We start from the raw sequence: 17,999 nt of genomic DNA on the forward strand, positions 1-17,999 counted from the left end.
TTTTTTTTTTTTTGGGGGGGGGGGGGGGGGGGGTTCTCGAAAATTTGAAAAATTGCACCCCCCCCTAGATTCGCCACTGAGTATATTAGTTTTAATTTCAGGGCTAATTAGCTCCACTTCCATTTACTCTAAATCCTTTAGAATTTGTTGTTCATAGTGGAGTCACCATATTCAGCAGCAATGACGGGAGAATCCATGTATGATGGGGCATCACTTTTCATAGGTCCCCCCTGGGTTGCGATTTTTCAAATTTTCAGGGCCAAAAAACAAAATTAGCGCTCACTGACCCCCCCCCCCCCCCATTTTTCGAACTATCGGCCGGCGCGATTTTCAAATTTTCGGGAGCAAAAAAATAAAAATAGTGCTCCCTACCCCCCCCCCCCCCCCCCCCCCCCAGTGAGCGCAATATTGGCCGGCACGATGTTCAAATTTTAGCACACTAAATTTCAAATTGATTTCAAATTTGGGTCCCCCCCCCCCCCCCCAAGAAATCCTGCCGATCCGCGCCTGGAAGCAAGGTTCCCACTTAGCCGAGTTGGAGCCTCAAGTTGTGGCGAGCTGCATGGTGCGTAACTTGCTTGAACTTGCTTGAAAATTTACAAAAATGTTTGCATGAGTGATCTACGACGCAACATTTCCTACGATGGATTTACGACTGAACGGCGAGCAAGATGGCCTGTTTACGGCTTGTACCGATCTACCAACGAGTATTAAGATCTTCTTAAGAGTTTTCTATGAGGCATCTGCGATCAAGGGGTGGGAAATGCATAATTTTGGCGCCCTCCAAAAGATGGATGCCACAAGCAGACCGCTATGCCAGCTAGGCCTTGATCTTTTGCACAATCGGGGCGACCCTGTTGTCAAGGAGGCGCCGCCAAAAAAGAATTGTTCAGGAGGAGACAAGAATATGGCAAAGGAAGTTTTGGGCAAGATCATGGTTGTTAATTGAGAAGGCCGAAATACGAGCATTTTGAGAAGCAAATGGCGGAGTGGGGGGGGGGGGGGGGGCGGGGGGGGGGGGGGGGGGGGGGGCGAGAGACACATATCAACAGTGAAAAGGGGCACTTCTCGTACTTGAAAAGGGACACTTACTAGAAATTAAAAATGGCAATTACGAGAATGGATAATGGACACTTATTGCAAAGGAAAATGGGATCTTTTATGAACCGGTAACCCGCGTTGGACCTCACATCGAAAAGCAGGAAATACATTCAGCCGAGAAATACTTCTGGAAAATGGAAAATCACTTCGTTTTCGTAGGCAAGCTGACGTACTCGTGGTGCGCTCGTCATGCTCGCCCTGCACTCTGCTCATGCTCATACAAAACTCGCCGTAAGTCCCCTTACTCGATCTAAACTCGCGTTAAGCTCGTAATGCGAACAGGCGCCAGGGGCAGATCAAGCTTTTTGCCAAGAGGGGGGGGGGGGGGGGGGTTAACAATTTGTTTTCCAAAAATCGCGCCGTTTTACTGTTTTACTCCCCCCCCCCCCTTGATCCGCCCCTGGGCGCGTACGCAGGGAGGGGGGGGGGGGGTGGAGGTTAAAGTTAACCCCCCCTCATTTTTGGTGTGTGTGTGTGTGTGTGCTAAAGGATGCCATTGACAATTTTGAACACGTTCAACAAATTTGGAAGTGCTCGCGACTTCGAGGAGAGTCGTGGAGAGATTTAACGCGTACGCCGAGCCATGCCAAGTTGTCGCGAGTTATCCCGAGTAACAAGAAGAGCTTTTCGCGAGTTTTTGCGAGTACGAGTGCTGCTTTGAGGCAACTCAAAACAACTCGGCAATGTAACTCCGCTAGGTGGGAACCATTATGTCCCTTTTGCAGCCAACATCAAATTCTGTAGAACTTTGCAGGAATTATGATTATGTGATGTCCTATCTGTGAAATTTAAACGTTAGCAGTATCCTAATATTCAGATTATGCAAGGAAACCCGTTTACTTGCTAGACTTCACTGTCAGACACTATTGAGTGACTGACTGGCTTTTTTTCTTCTTTGGTAATAACATACATAATTCGAGCTATAAAGGGTATAATAACATTTTTCTACATCAATAACCCACTTCTTGTAATGGCCAAAATTAAACTGATTGAATCTTTGCGCAGCACAAAAGTACGACCATTCGGTACAATTCGGTACAATGGTATGAAAATCAGACTATTACCTACTGTCTTGGTAGCCTAGTCGATTCGACAACTAATAGTCGTTATTTTCCCACTTAAGACATTTTCAAGCCCCCCTTTTTTTTAGGAAAGTTCTAAATTAGTATTATCTTTCAAATGCCGTTGGAATTTAACCTTTTCATTTTTTGGCCTGCAAATGGTAGAAATCCCATTGAAACGAGTTTTGCGTTTACATTGGATGTCGGTAAACTTGTACATACGACGGTTTCTTGAAACGCTGACCAGGCTCCATTCATTCACAATGACAGGATTATTTTGATAAGCCTAAAAAAACCTTGAGATTATTTTGTTGAGGTAAAGTATGGACTTTGATCTCAATACAATGCAGTGATTGAGATTAAAACGCTCCTACTCTTACAATGACGATGTGCTATACCGGTGTGTATAGACACTGGACATGCATGCATGCATGGGTATGACCAGCATAATCATTCAATCCCACTCAATTTAATGAACTAGTCAAGGATGGTGTCGATTTTAGCATCAACGTGGGGTTGGGTATGCCTACTGTTCTTTGGAATAATGTCCAATGCTATTGCCTCCAATATATTGATATCCTCATTATACGGGGAGGGTAGCCATTTTATGCTGGGTGCATCCATTGGGGAGGGACTGGTTGAAAAGGGTCACAACGTGACATGTCTCATCAGCAGAGCTTTCGAGCACCGTGCGACCGATCCAAGATACGGCAACCTTTCTTTCGAGATCTTTGAACACCACGACCGGTCCCTTAAAGAAGTGAGAGATTTGTTTTTTCATTTCAACACATTGGCACTTCAGGGGTTACAGAGCCAGCTGATGGACACTATTACACGATTCATGATGACCCTAGCGAGAGACTGCGAAGCGATATTGAAAGATGGTGCCTTGATGAAGCGCCTTGAGAGGATCGACGTCATTGTCCTGGACGTCACTTGGCCGTGTGGAATCATAATCAAGGACATGATAGAACAGAATCTGAATCGTACCAAGAACATAACAGCAGTATCAGTGAGTCCGTGCCCTCCACAGGCAATGTTCCTGTACATCATGGGATCTGCTTACAACCCTTCCTACCAGCCAGAGTTTATGTCAGGATTCTCCAACAGAATGACTTTCTTCCAGAGGACGTCCAACATCTTGCAAAGCGCAATGTTCATTGCCCTTGGAAATTTATACACAATGCCTTACTACTCTGAGGTCGCCAGGAACGTCGGACTCAGTCCTGAAATCGCGAACTTCTTTAATTGGCCTGGTAAATTCGATTTGAATCTGTTAAGCATGGATTTTTCATCTGGGTTTCCGTTTCCTCTCGCTCCTAATTTCATCCCAGTCGGTGGACTTACTGCCTCACCAGCCAAGCAACTAGACCAGGTATAAGCTTTACACGCCCATCTATAATGCACCAAAATAATACAAAAGCGTAAATGATTAATGTAGATTAAGGCACAAAAAGGTCTATTTAGTATTTGTCGTGCGAAATGAATCAGTGATTCGTATGTGGAAAGAAACAAGAATAATCAAAACGTTAAAATCGTTTTAGTGCCATAATCAAGACAGGAGACTGATGTTAATTTAAATACGCAATCCATTATTAAGGTAAAGATTACCATAAGAATAATGAGATATTTACATAAAAATGACGTGATACATAATGATATTTCACCTCCGTCTTGCACTAATGCAGTTTGTGCTAACAAAAACTTTTCATCGTGGTGACTACCCTGGACAACTATCCCGATGACAATTACTCTCTTATATTAACCACCGACAACACCCTATCCATAATACCAAATTTACATTGAGACACAATTACCCCGTGGACGTTGGTAGTTGTTCATGAACAATGAATTATTTCAAAAGAAATGGATTGTTTGAAAGCTTCGGGAAACAGGTCAAACTATGTCGATGAATCCATCAAGAAACCTGTGATCATGCATTACTAAATTGCTATATTCATCTCATTTCAAGTGATGACTCTCCCTTATGCTCTCTCTCTCTCTCGCTCTCTTTACACTGCATGCCATGTGATAAACATTCTTACTTCAAAATCTATTCGTCTGTCTATAGCATACAGAATAATATATCAACCAATGTTGAATAAAGAAACCATATGAAATAATAATTATATGCTGAGAAAGATTATCTATGTTTGAAAATGATAAAAGAAGTAAAATCTTCTCAGCATAATTATCATATTATTTCGCTGGGTTTCTTTTTTAATTAACTATTTGTTGTTGTTAATTTTTCTGTATGTTATAGACAGACGGATTGATTTAGAAGTATATAAATGATTATCACATGGCATGCACTGTAAAGAGAGAGAAAGAGAGAGAGCATTCGAAAGAGTCAGCACTTAAAATGACATGAGAATAGCAATTTATTAATGCATGAGCACAAATTTCTTAAATGAATTAAATGCGTTGAATGGAAATTAAACTCAAACAGACAGGGTTTTTTATAATGTGCAGATCTATAAGATGAAATAAATTTACCAATAAATAAGCACAACATTGTGGCACTAAATCTGGATCCATCGACATTCCTTTACCTATTTCCTAAAGCTTTTAAAATTTCAATTTCTTTTGAAATGCTTTATTGCTCAGGGATAAATTTCCAGGGGGTAGTTGTTCTTTAGCATGTATCAGGTAGTTTTCCTAGACCGAAGGTAGATATCCTAGAATCAAAACGATGTCTGAGTTATTCCATTCCCATATATTATATATTTCTGTAAAGGACTTGGAGGATTTCATGCAGAGTTCGGGGGAAGATGGTGTCATCCTTTTTACTCTAGGCACCTACTTCTCTGCTGTTTCTAAACTCACACCGGGCTTTGTTGAAATGTTTGCCAACACTTTCCGAAAGCTACCACAGAAGGTAATTTGGCAGTTGGTGGATCCGCCGTCAGGCTTGGAATTATCACCAAACATCAAGATATTTCCGTGGGTACCACAAAACGATTTACTTGGTAAGTATGATGGGGTGTCCAAAGTTAGCGGACAATTTAATAAAAATAGAAATGTGATATTCGATCCATATTTTATCATGTTCTACACAAATCTTTTTAGATCAATTAACATAAAAAGAAACGTCCCAATTTAAAACTACAAAATGGGTGCAACTAGGTATTTTGTTTTCAAAAGAATTCCGGCGATATCGCAATCTCAAAATTCCATGTCGGATCGGAATTAGTCACAACTGAAGAAAATGTCTTAAAATGTCTCGCGGCCGAGAATTTACAGGTGATTTATACCCCAAAAAAACAATCCATCAATGGTGATTCAATTGCATAAATTTTAAATCATTGTATCATATATTCAGTGGGTATCATTTTTAAAAACCTTTCTTGATAATTTTGATTCATATTCTCTCCAGGGGGCGTTTCGCAAAGCCTTTTTTTAAGGACAAGTGACAAAAATCAGTGAAAAATCTGCTGATATCCAATCAGGAGCAAGGATTTCAGTAGCTTATAACAAAAACTGTCATTTGTCACTGATTAGAAGTTTTGTGAAATGCTCCCCAGATGTAGATTTAAAGACCCTTGTCGGTAAGTTCATTTTTTTTCAGAGCGAACGCAAAAGACTGCCAAACTTGCCGATCTTTTTTTAATATTTTCATAATATCACGACTAATTCCAAAAAAAAATTCGTCACGAGGGTAATTTTTTGTTCCTCTTTTTATTGGTGATATCAGATTTTTAAAATCTTACCAATTTTTTTATGGATATGGAGCTGTCCGCGAATAAGGTCACGTGTGAACTATGCATGGTCAAACCACCAAACTAATGTCCCTATGAATTAAAAGAAAGAAACTGTTACTTACTATATTAAGAGAGCGTTATTTGATGATATTCCGTTGCTAGTTGAATTAATGAATTTGTCCTGTAATGCATGTAGTCCAGTACCTTTGAGTACTGCAAACTATAGAGTTTTTAAGGCTCATGGATTTTGCCATTCAATAAGTCAAGTGTTAATCCGACATTCCCATATATACTCTAACTTTCCTAAGTTTCGACGCTGTCAAATTATACCGTCGTTCCTATTTTGACTTCTTGATTTACTGACAATTCCGATATTTCGACAACCCGATGCTGACGTCCCTACATTTCAAAATCCTTATATTCCGACACCTTGGTTGTCGACGTCCGACGTTCCTGTGTTGTGAAATCTTTATGTACAGACACCCTGAGCGCTGTTGTTCCTATGCTTCGAATCCTATATGTTCCATTAACACTCCTATGTTCCAACATCCTGACTTCCTCTGTTTCGATATTCTCACATGCTGACGTTTCTACAGTAGGCCTATGTTCCGAAACCCCATGTGCTGTTGTTCTTATGTTCCAACAGACATCACCAAATGCTACCTTCCGGCAAAATAATTCTTTTAAAAGTCGGTCTGGAGAAGAAGAAAAAAAACCTTACTTAATCGCCTTAACGTTTAATCTAGTAAAAGCATCATCAAATAACCCATGCCCAACGTATATGATTCAAGCCATGACCGGGGTAATATTTAAAGCGCGTAGAAACTCGGAAATTGTCGATGTATTAAGCGCTATATAAGCAGAAATATTATTACTATTATAATTATTATTATTAATGACATCAAATTTCCTCAAACAGGCCATCCCAAGACCCGAGTGTTCATGTACCAGGGAGGCAACAACGGTTTCCAAGAAGCCTGTTATCACGGAGTTCCCATCGCCATTATTCCCCTCTATGGAGACCAGTATGATGTAGCAGCCAGGGTCGTAGCAAGAGGGATGGGACGAAAACTCGATAAAAACACCATGAACGCTGACGTCATATACGAGACACTCACCGACCTCATTAATGATTCAAAGTAAGGTTATATTGATAAAAGTTCTTACACCAAGTCTCAAGGGAAGAGGGGGGGGGGGACTCATGGGGCTAGAAGACTATAACGTTGTAGTACATACGTCTTGATCTTCATATTCTTGTACACAAAATATGAATATGTATTGTTTCTTTCAGAAGGTATATATTCATACTTTTAATACTCTCTAAGTTTGCTGGCATCCGTGAATAGAAATATCTCTTATAAAACTTGCCATTTCAAGTACTTCACCGCAGAAACTTTTATTCGTTAATAGGTTTGATTTTTTAAATTTAATTATTGATTAATTATTATAAAATTATACGTGTACAAATCCACCTTTGAATTTGATTCTTTCCATTCTTTGCAACATTTCCCGTTTCATCAGGGACGTAGCCAGAGTTTGATGTTGGGGAAGGGGGGGGGGGGCACATACATGACCGATCGACGTCCTGGGGAGGGGTCTAAAAAAGTTCAACCGATCTTGGAAATATTTGGGGGCACGCCCCCCCCCCCCCCCCGTGCCCCCGTGGTTATGTGCCTGCGTTTCATTACCATAATCATACCAAAAACCTTCTTTTAAATACAGATACATAATCCACCAACTTACTCAATTATCATTTTACTTCATCCAGATATGCCCAAGTCGCAAAACACGTCTCGGCAGTCAACAGGAACAACCCAATGACAGCTCGAGAAAGAGCAGCATTCTGGATAGATCACGTGATCAAATATGGCGGAGAATACCTCAGGTCGCCAGCCGGTGAACTTTCATTTGTGGTTTATCACAGCATTGATGTTTTGGCATTCCTCTTTTCAATAACCTGTCTACTTTTGGCCATCTTTACTTATACGTTGTTATTTTGTTTAAGATGCTGCCGTAAAGTTGTATTTGCAAATAAGAGTAAAGATAAAAGTGATTAATGTTAATGAAAGATGAAAATAGAGCAAAATAGAGATATTACTTGTTTGATAAATGTATATTCCTAACTATTTCAGTCCACAACATGGATTTACAAGATACAAAAAAGATATATATACATGTATATATAGAGAGAGAGGGGGGGAGGGGGAGGGGGAGAGGGGGAGAAGGTAAAGGACAGAAATAAAATGTAAAAGAATTACATTTCTGCAAAATCAGATATATATATATATATATTATATCTATTTCACGTAATGATAGGAAAGAAAACTACATATAACAATTCTTGTTACTCATCTGATTTTTCTATTGTAAAAACGATGTTGGCACATTAATATCGATTTTCCCCATGTAGAAAAATATAACATTTTCTAATGATGAAACTTGCTTGGATTGACACTTTTTGAGCAAGAGTGAGACCTCTTTGCAATGTATCGGCTACTTCTAAGCGTAAATAAACTATAGTGTGCTTTACGTCTACTATTACCTTCTTTTGGGTGTATTTATTAGTGTCTTTCTAAAGCTATTCAATTTTCAAGTTTCAAGTTTATTTATTTCACTTTATCAAAGATAACATAATTGAACATAATATTATAACTAAACATACAATATAGAAAACATAATGTACATGATAATAGTTATAACAGAGAATACAATCATATAAATCAATCAATAAAGTGGGGTATCTACTAAAAAGTATGTCCCGGTTCATAGGTTTATATAATTAGGGTATCTGATTTAACATATTTACAAAAGCATGATTACACGAGGGTTATCTTTAAGTGCCACATTTTACTATTATGCTGTGAACAACGCTCAAAGGACATTCTTTGTTAGTCTTCATCTTGTACAAAAGATTTTTTTTTCATTGTTCACACAAACATTTGAGATAACTCTATTTGATGTGCTTACGTAACACCAAGGTTACATTCCTAGCTAGCATGGCGTCTTTTCTCAGTATGTTTCTCCTACTAGTTTGGGGAAGTTTTTCCACTTTTCCAAACTCTTGCAACGTTCTGGCTGCTAATGTTTTTGTTTCTGCGCTCTACGGCGAGGGAAGCCATTTCTTAGCGGCGTCAGCCATCGGACAAAGTTTAGTCGAAAGAGGTCATAATGTGACTTTCTTGATCAGTAGTGCTTACTTCGAATATCGTGCTAAGAATACACAGTTTTCGAACTTTTCCTACGAGATTTTCAAGCATCCTGTGCCCGACGATGAAGTGCGCGAGATGTTCCACACCATGAACACTCTGGCATTCGTCCAGAAGGACCAACAGTTTGCAAAAATGATGAAGTTGTTGACAGGGCGTATGGTTGATGACTGTGAATACCTAATTTCCGATAAACTATTTGTGGCCAGATTAGAAATCATGGACGCAATGGTGTTGGATATATCTTGGCCTTGTGTTCTCATGATCAGAGAGATTCTAAGAAGAGACAGAAACTCTTCAAACTATGTTTCCATGGTCACGATATCCCACACGCCATCTTGGAGTGGTTTTATCCGAGCGTCGGGTTCGTCATTCAGCTACGCCTACCAACCAGAGTTCACAACAGGCCTTCCCAGCAGGATGAATTTCGTACAGAGACTTCAGAATGTTTTGATATCCGCATTTATAAATGTTCTAGCAGAGCTTGCCTTCTCCCCTCCATATTTGAAAATAGGGAAAAGGCTGGGACTTCCTCCAGTGCATTTTGTTCGTGGCTATTCCGATTTTGACCTTCACCTGACAAACATTAATTTTGCATCAGACTTCATCTATCCTTTAGCCCCCAACGTTATTCCTGTAGGTGGCCTCACAGCGACTCTTACGGCTCCTCTTGTCAAGGTTCGTATAATACGTTTTCGATGGAGGTTTCTATGCCTGTATCTAGCTTTTACTACTAGACTACTAATTTTTAAAATCTTTTTATCTTTTTTTTTTTTATCGTAACCCTTCTTTTTTCTCTGAAGAAATTTAAGAAAAAAAAAAAATATTGTGGAAAACAAATTTGAAATTTATACGCAAAATGGTCGAGTAAATAGTACAAACTTTATTTGCGATTTGTTTAAAATGTGAAAATGTAATTTTGTTTATGTGAATATTTTCCATCTGTAAATGTGTAACATTATTTGTAACCTTATATGGAAATGTAAAAGTTCACTTGCAAATTTATTTAGACCTATGTGAAGATTATTTTGTTATTTTGTATACAATGTTATAAATTATGTTCAATTTTTTTTCAGTGAGAAAAGAGGATAAAAACCTTTGAAAACAAAAGTGATTGCTACCATGCAGTAACATCACTGCTACTCATACTACTATACTTCTACTCGTAATACTACTTCTGCTATACTACTTCGTCTTCTTCTTCGTCTTCTTCTTCCTTCTTCTACTACTTGTAATAATGTTACTGCTATTGCTACTACGTCTACTACGACTACTGCCGTTACTGCTATTGCTACTACGGCTACTACGACTACTGTCGTTACTGCCATGACTGCGACATGTGTAATTTATACCCCGTATTATATGGGGAAAAGGCGATTGCTTTTTTTCTTCCAAAAAGACTTTAGCATAGCTACGGAAAGAGAGATAAAAAGAGATAAAAACAAATATTAAACTACACCCCCCTCCCACAACCTCATCTACTCGTTTGATCCCCCCATGTCGTCCAACTCGATAGGCCAGTGGCATAGCGCCTCCCCCCCCCCCCGGCCCTTCAATACAATCTCCGTGATAGCCTATAGGCTATGTCATGAAGATCACTCGGTAACAAGTATCCTAATATCCTACTCTTGAATCCACACCTGATGAAAATCAGCAACTGTGATATAACAATAATACCAATAATAATAACAATAATAATAATAATAATAATAATGGTGATGATGATGATGATGATGATGATGATAATAATAATAATAATAATAATAATAATAATAATAATAATAATAATAATAATAATAATAATAATGATAACAGTAACAAAAATGATAATGTCAATTTCTTTATCCATAGCTCTGCTATTTCCTCAAGTGTCTCTCCTACTACGCTCTCTACACTTTCTCCCTTTTTTCAATCCGTGCCCCCGCGCCCCCTCCCCCGCCCCTCCCCCCAAAAAAATAGTGCGCACTACCCCCCCCCCCCCACTGAGCGAATTTGCGGTCGGCGCGATTTTCAAATTTTAGGGAGCAAAATATATATATATATATATATATATATGTCATCTCACCCCCCCCCCCCCCCGCTTATTCAGCGGCTGGCTGAGTCGTTGCGATTATTTTTTGGGACCAAAAAAAAGATATAACTTACCCCCCGTGTGCCCCCCCCCCCCCGGGAAGAAATTCCTGGATCCGCCCCTGCAGGCGCATAATACATGTGCTAGTTGGGATTCCTTTCTTGGCTTGAAACTTTCTTACCGTTAAATCATTAACTTCAGCTTATATCTCTCATGTGTTAATATATTGATACTAAGCCAATACAAAAACGGCATAGTACTTTGTAAAGTGGCGAACACAGCAAAGGACTACCAAGATGGCGGATATCACGTGATCATGTACGAGCGCTAGCTATATTTTCGAACCCGTATATAGGCCTACACGAGACTGCTACGTATTTTCAATGCTTGTATCCAGAGGATCATGGGTTTAAGTTTTCTTAAAGGTCAAATATAGAGGCATAGAGGTTAGTTGAAATATTGATTCATTAATAGTTATAACTTGAAAGGAGTTTATTTTGGTCTTAGCTCAGTGAACTTTGCACAGTAATATATGTAGGCAATGACTATGTACCATATACGGTGCACATGTATACGTATGCATGCATGAAATTAGCAAACGCATTGACTGTAGACTGTGCACTGTCGGGTAATTAGCTACAAGTCGGAGTCGCTATATAAAAACAGGATTACATGATGATATAAATTGAATTTAGTCTATTATTTGGTGACAAATAACACGTTTCGTAAATCATATGCTGGATAAGGTTATAGGTATTACAAAGTTTTGGTATGGGCACATGAATTTGGTTCAAATGAACGTATTGGAAGCATATGCGATCCTACGATATATTCAGTGATCGTTTTCGCTGTTGAAATCGAGTCTAAAGTTATGAAATTATAAATAATAAACTCTTTATGTTGTATAGCTCCCTCTAGGTCAATATATTAATTAAGCTATAAAACAATGTTTCTTGTCTAAAATCGACCGATTAGCTATTCTCGTTTGGAAATTATATATCACAACAACATATACTGAGATTTTCAAGGTCGCAGCCACCATTGTACGACCGTAGGCGCTATTTGAAATTTATCAAAATTTACCGGGAGCACCGGTAAATGTTTGTATTCAATTTTTCTCAAAAGCAGAAGAGTTTTAGGGGCTGAATTTTTTAGTGCTTATAATACATCCACAGGCCCATCTTAATATATCAAAATTGTAAAGAAATACTATCCACCTAATTTCGGAATCTCCCAAAACTTTGTATTACCTTTAAGCAGCCAATCATTTTGTCCTCTGCATGGTCTAATCAAGTTATATCATATTAATCTCAAAGAGCACATACATTGTTTGGTGTCATTTCAGACCATATGTACCATCACAGGCGGCGGATCCGGTGGGAGGGGGGGGGGTATAGTGCCCCCACTTTTCAATTGTAGGGGCCCTTAGGAAAGGTGCCCCGATTTACTTTAGATAAGTGCCCCTTTTTATGCCCGTTCCACATTCTGATAAGTTCTGATAAATGTCCCCTTCACCGATGATAATTGCCACTATTCAATTCTGAGAGGTCCCCATTTTACTTTGAAGGTAAAGAGTAGTTTTGGAAACGCCCTCTCTCATAAAAGGAAATGGAAGCTCTTATTACCAATCATGTGAAAGAATATGGTTTGACAAATACGTACTTTTAACTTTGGATATGACCCCCCTTTTCCTTTCACCACAAAATTTCATCCAAAGCTTTTGAGGATAATATAATTGTGTTTCTTATTAAAGACCTTTTCAGTCTTTAATGGTTAGGATTGTTTTTCCTCTGTTTTTCCTCTTTTTTTTCTCGCTCGCTCGCAAATAAATATTCAGACCATCACACCTCACTGCAAAGTATGATGCTTAAAATCCCTCTAAAGTTGGAAGCCCCAAAAATTTGATGGCAAAATTTGATCTAAATTGTATCATTATGTGAAAGAGGAATTTATTTGAAACGCATTTCTGCAAGGATTTTCGAATACAACTGTGTTTAAAGTCGAATATTGATGACAGAATAACAACATTTAGGGTTTTCCGTGAACAACAGAAAACCTAAATTATGTATTAATATATCTCTTCAAACATATTTTTTGTGGGAAATCTTTGCTGAGGGGGGTAGTGAACACATTTTTTTTTTGTCCCTCCAAAATTTAAAAATTTGCACCCCCCTTCCCCTTGAGCGCCAGGGAGGGGGGGGGGGGCCCATCGCCCAGAAAAGGTAAAAAGCACGTTTTTTTCCCTGGGGGGAGGGGGGTCCGGGCCCCCCGCCCCCCCTGGATCCGCCACTGTTGTTACTTAGCAAGGCCATAATATGTCTCCCCGTAACCTTTATCCACGGTTGTTATCACCAAAATGCACCCCATGCATATGGAACCGTGCATATGGTAAAAACTAATGCATGGTCACGTGATCCATTTTGACGCTTCTCATTGGCTACATTCTTGAACCCATTTTATAATTTGTTTTATCGTTGTATTACACTGAACAATACAACTTGAATGTAATGTAAATGCATCGTGACATGAAGCATAATTACTTCTTGATATTTTAAAGGGATTATCATAATCATGGGTTTATGGTCTGTTCAAAACTAGAAGATCAAATCTTCTCAGAAATGTATGTTACAAGTACTTATGACACTTTCATTGTATGTTTCGATTACAGTTTTCACGGAATCACGGAGTCAATGTTGAAATCGAAGATCTATGATATTAAAAAAAACGAATATATATTCCCATCGAAGCCTTTATCTTATATTCTGTCAACGACCTCAACTACAGTCTGATCCCGTGTGTTCACATTGTTTTAACCTGGAAAATAGATGGATTGAAAATTGAATGTATAGAACTTGATATTTTGTTGTTATGGAATCATCGACTAAGCGTGTTTTGTTAGGTCACTGTGTACACACATTTGCACTTGCCTTTCAGTCTCTTAGTGTTGAGGTTATATCTATTTGATTTGAACTACATAACGCTCGAATTGTTTACCTATGGGATATCGGCATATACAAGAATCGAATTGTAATTGTACGTGACCCGAAACGTTGGATTGATAGTAAGTTGATATGGCGTCTCTTGTCTATATATTTCTTCTCATTGTGGGAAGTTATACAAACTCTTGCAACGTTGAAGCTGCTAACATTTTCGTGTCTTCAGTCTACGGCGAGGGTAGCCATTTCTTAGCAGCATCGGCCATCGGTCAAAGGTTAATTGCACGCGGTCACAATGTGACTTTCTTGATAAGTAGCGCTTACTACGAACATCGAGCAAAGAACCCGAAGTTCTCCAACTTTTCCTACGAAGTTTTCAAGCATCCTATACCCGACCATGAAGTACGCGAGATGTTCAAAACCTTGAATAGTCTAGCTTTCGTCGACCAGGATAAGCAGTTTATGGAAATGATGAAGTTAGTTTCGAAACGCATGGCCGATGATTGTGAATTACTGCTTTCGGATAAACAATTTGAGTCTAGATTAGAAGGGTTCGACGCAATTATGTTGGATATTGCTTGGCCCTGTGGACTCCTGATCAGGGAGATTTTAAGAAGAAATGAAAACTCTGTAGCGATGATTGCATTCACACCCACGCCTCCTTGGAGTGGTTTTCTATCTGCGTCAGGTTCATCATTCAACTATGCATACCAAACAGAAATGACAACAGGTCTTCCAAACAACATGACTTTTGCACAAAGACTTTATAATCTATGCTATTCCACATTTGTAGCTGCTCTAGCTGAGTTCTTCTTCTACGCTCCTTATTCTGAAATAGGAAAGAGACTTGGATTTCCCGATATACACTTTGTTCATAGCTATTCCGATTTTGACCTTCATTTGACAAATGTTGACTTTGCGTCGGAATTTATCTATCCATTGGCACCCAATGTATTTCCTGTTGGTGGTCTCACAGTGGCTGCCCCGGCTCTTCTTGGAAAGGTACGTTCCTGCTTTTTATTTTATCAAATTCTTTGGCTTGAGTGTGTCTGGTGCTGATAAAAAAAAATATCTCGCAAACAATAATACATACATTTAATGAATTCAAAATAAATCGCTAAACAGGTCAGTGTATTGGGATCTAAAAAAGAAACTTAATAATTTTGTAATTTTATGAATCTTTATCATGGATTGAAATACCGAATGAACATCACCACTCAAATTGCTAATCTTATGATTTCATTTAAAAGCTACTTTCCATTTGTATTCCCCCAAATAATGATAATTATCTCGCAATAAATATCTGTATTACAGAGTAACCGCAGTAGAACGAAAGCACACGAAACCGACGGATCAAAGAACTAAATGTGGCAAGATAAAAAAAAGTTTTGATCTAGCTGTAGGTCTGTCTCGTATATAGGGCCGTATGTCTAGTGCACCGGTCACTGAAAAGTCTATAGAAGACCTAGGAGGCCTTTATCGTCGGTACGGTAGGCTGTTGTCTCGTGGGCTGTAACTTTTTGTTATGATTGTGTCTGAAATACACCATTGGAAACACCATGCACCCCAAAAATATACAGATAAAAAGGGTCGATAACATTGTTGCCTCAACTTCCTTCTTTCATGCCCGCGTCACACTGTCCCGAAGTTGACATAAGATGGACACACGATTAAGGAAATTTGAACTTCCCACGAAGATGGCCCCGAACTTAGTCAACAGCCAACCAACAGCCGAGGCAAGTACGATGCCTACAACAGGTCACACGATGGCACCCGAACCACTCACGAAGGCAACACGAAGATGTGAATTTGTAATAAGAAGTGTAGGCCTACCTGCAGGTCACACGAAGTCCACGCAATGGCTACACGACGTCGTATTGAGATTACGATGCGTTCCAACTAGGTCACGAAGGCGTCACGTGACCTCCCGATGGTATAAAACCTTCGACCGACGGTGGTTAATTCAATTGCTGATCGGAAATTAATGATACTCAGAGCAGGGGCGTCGGAGCGACTTCCAAATTAGGGTATGGGACCAACACAAAAGGGCACTTTCTGGAAAAAAGGGCACCTACAAAGGGAAATCTCAAATCGAAAATATACAATTTATTAGACATTGGCTTGTACCCTTATACACTGTGGTTACATTAACAGGGATGCTTTCAATATTTATTTCTCTTTGTGCATCATACAAGATATTGTTTAAGCATCATACTTTGCAGTTGGGTATGATGGTCTGAATATTCATATGCGAGCGAGGAAAAATGTTAAATTTGTGAGGTCGCAGTCCAAAAAATTACATCTTATAAAGATAATTAAATCCAATACTGATGGGGTTATTCTCACATTCTCATAACGAAAGACTGAAAAAACCTTTGATAAGTAACATAATTATATCATCTATGAAATCAATGCGAGTGAGTGTAGCGAGCGAGCTCTGGAAGAAATCGCCTTAATATTCACTTAAAATAAATTAGGGGCACGTTTGAAAAGAGAAAAAAAGGAGACACTTATCGAAAAGGATAAGACACTTATTTCTTATACCTGAAAAGAAGCACTCACCAGGAATTGAAAACGGCACTTATGAGAATGGTAAATGGGAATTCGTCGACGGAATTGGGGCACCCATCAAATTTTGATGGAAGCATTCATAAGGGTTGAAAATGGGAATTAATGAAAAGGGGATAGGTCCCTTATTAGAAAGGAAAAGGGGCACGTATCATCATTAAAAAGGAAATTGTCAGAGGTGTAAAGGGGCATTTATCGCCCCTGCCGAAAAGAGGCACTGACTAAATATGAAAAGGGGTACTTATGAAAATGAAAAGGGACACTTTTAATAGGTGAAAAGGGGGCATTTATGAGAAGGGGAAGGAGCTCTTTTGTTTTAATGGGGGTATTTATCATACGGAAAAGGGAGCACTTATTAGATTGGAAAAGGTGCACACGTGAAAATAAAAAGTGTGCTTATGGGAGTTAAAGTGGGTAGTTATTAAAAGTGGAAGAGGCACTTCCTACAAAGGAAAAGAAGCACTGGTCAAAGTAAAAGGGGCACCTCTCAAATTTGAATAGGGTGATTATCAGAGATGAAGGGGGCACTTGTCAAAAGTGAAATGGGAACTTTTTAAAGTAAAATGGGCCCTTTTGCTCTGTATAAAATGGCACTTCTTAGAAAGTTATAGGGGCACTTTTTCTTCGTAAGAAAGTGCACTTTTGGGGTACTTGAAAAAGCCTCTGGCTTAGAGGCTGGCTTTTTATATTCATTTATTCATTCATTCAAAATGGTTTATTTCAAATAAAACTTTCATCGCGGCGTTTAGCCGAATTACAAAAGTTTACAAACAAAATTAAAAACACATAATATCATATAAAACATTGCATAACATGATAAAAATATTGAATCTGAAAAACAAATCCGTATAGATACGAGAAATATAGCTTATTGCAACATTATGTCCACGTTACCATGACACATGGGAAACGCTACTTAAATTCGGATGTCTTCGCCGACACCGTGGTCCCATCTAGATGTCATCGCACTCTAATACGATGGCTACACGATGGCATTGCGAGGGTTTCACGTATTCGTGTTGCCTTCCGAAGACATTCGGGCAGCTTTTTGTTTCCTTCGTATTGTCTTCGTGAGGCGATTAGTGCCCGATGGCACCGATGATCACATGAAGTAATTACGAAGATGACACGATTTGACAAGGTGCCCTCACGATGGCCTTACGAAGGGCAACATGGACTCACGCATACAACACGAAAATGAACCTTCGCAAGGTCTTCGGGCAATTTTTTGGCACGGCACAAATTTTGCCACCGCTCACGAAGTTGCTGCCGGAGCCTGAAAAATCGACCGGCGGTCATACGACTTGCCTCAGATGCCCTCACGAATGGCCCGATATGGCCCGATGTGTTTCCGA

The 17,999-nt window shown here is 39.2% G+C and overlaps 2 protein-coding genes across 2 annotated transcripts; both read left to right on the forward strand.

Annotated features, from left to right (window-relative positions):
* The first annotated feature begins 2,554 nt into the window (after positions 1-2,554).
* LOC586804 (UDP-glucuronosyltransferase 2B1) lies at positions 2,555-8,051 on the forward strand. The gene is made up of 4 exons (XM_786569.5): positions 2,555-3,537; positions 4,900-5,131; positions 6,783-7,002; positions 7,632-8,051. The coding sequence occupies exons 1-4, from the start codon at positions 2,650-2,652 to the stop codon at positions 7,918-7,920; spliced, it is 1,629 nt and encodes a 542-aa protein (XP_791662.4). The 5' UTR covers positions 2,555-2,649; the 3' UTR covers positions 7,921-8,051.
* Positions 8,052-11,398: 3,347 nt separating this feature from the next.
* On the forward strand, positions 11,399-15,883 carry LOC100892045 (UDP-glucuronosyltransferase 1-2). The gene is made up of 3 exons (XM_031000106.1): positions 11,399-11,586; positions 13,809-15,082; positions 15,774-15,883. Exons 2-3 carry the CDS (start codon positions 14,212-14,214, stop codon positions 15,881-15,883), a joined length of 981 nt encoding a protein of 326 aa, XP_030855966.1. The 5' UTR covers positions 11,399-11,586; positions 13,809-14,211.
* Positions 15,884-17,999: the final 2,116 nt, after the last annotated feature.

This window comes from Strongylocentrotus purpuratus, unplaced genomic scaffold (genome assembly GCF_000002235.5).
Source record: "Strongylocentrotus purpuratus isolate Spur 01 unplaced genomic scaffold, Spur_5.0 spur5_scaffold_6, whole genome shotgun sequence".
In the NCBI taxonomy this organism is placed as follows: domain Eukaryota; kingdom Metazoa; phylum Echinodermata; class Echinoidea; order Camarodonta; family Strongylocentrotidae; genus Strongylocentrotus; species Strongylocentrotus purpuratus.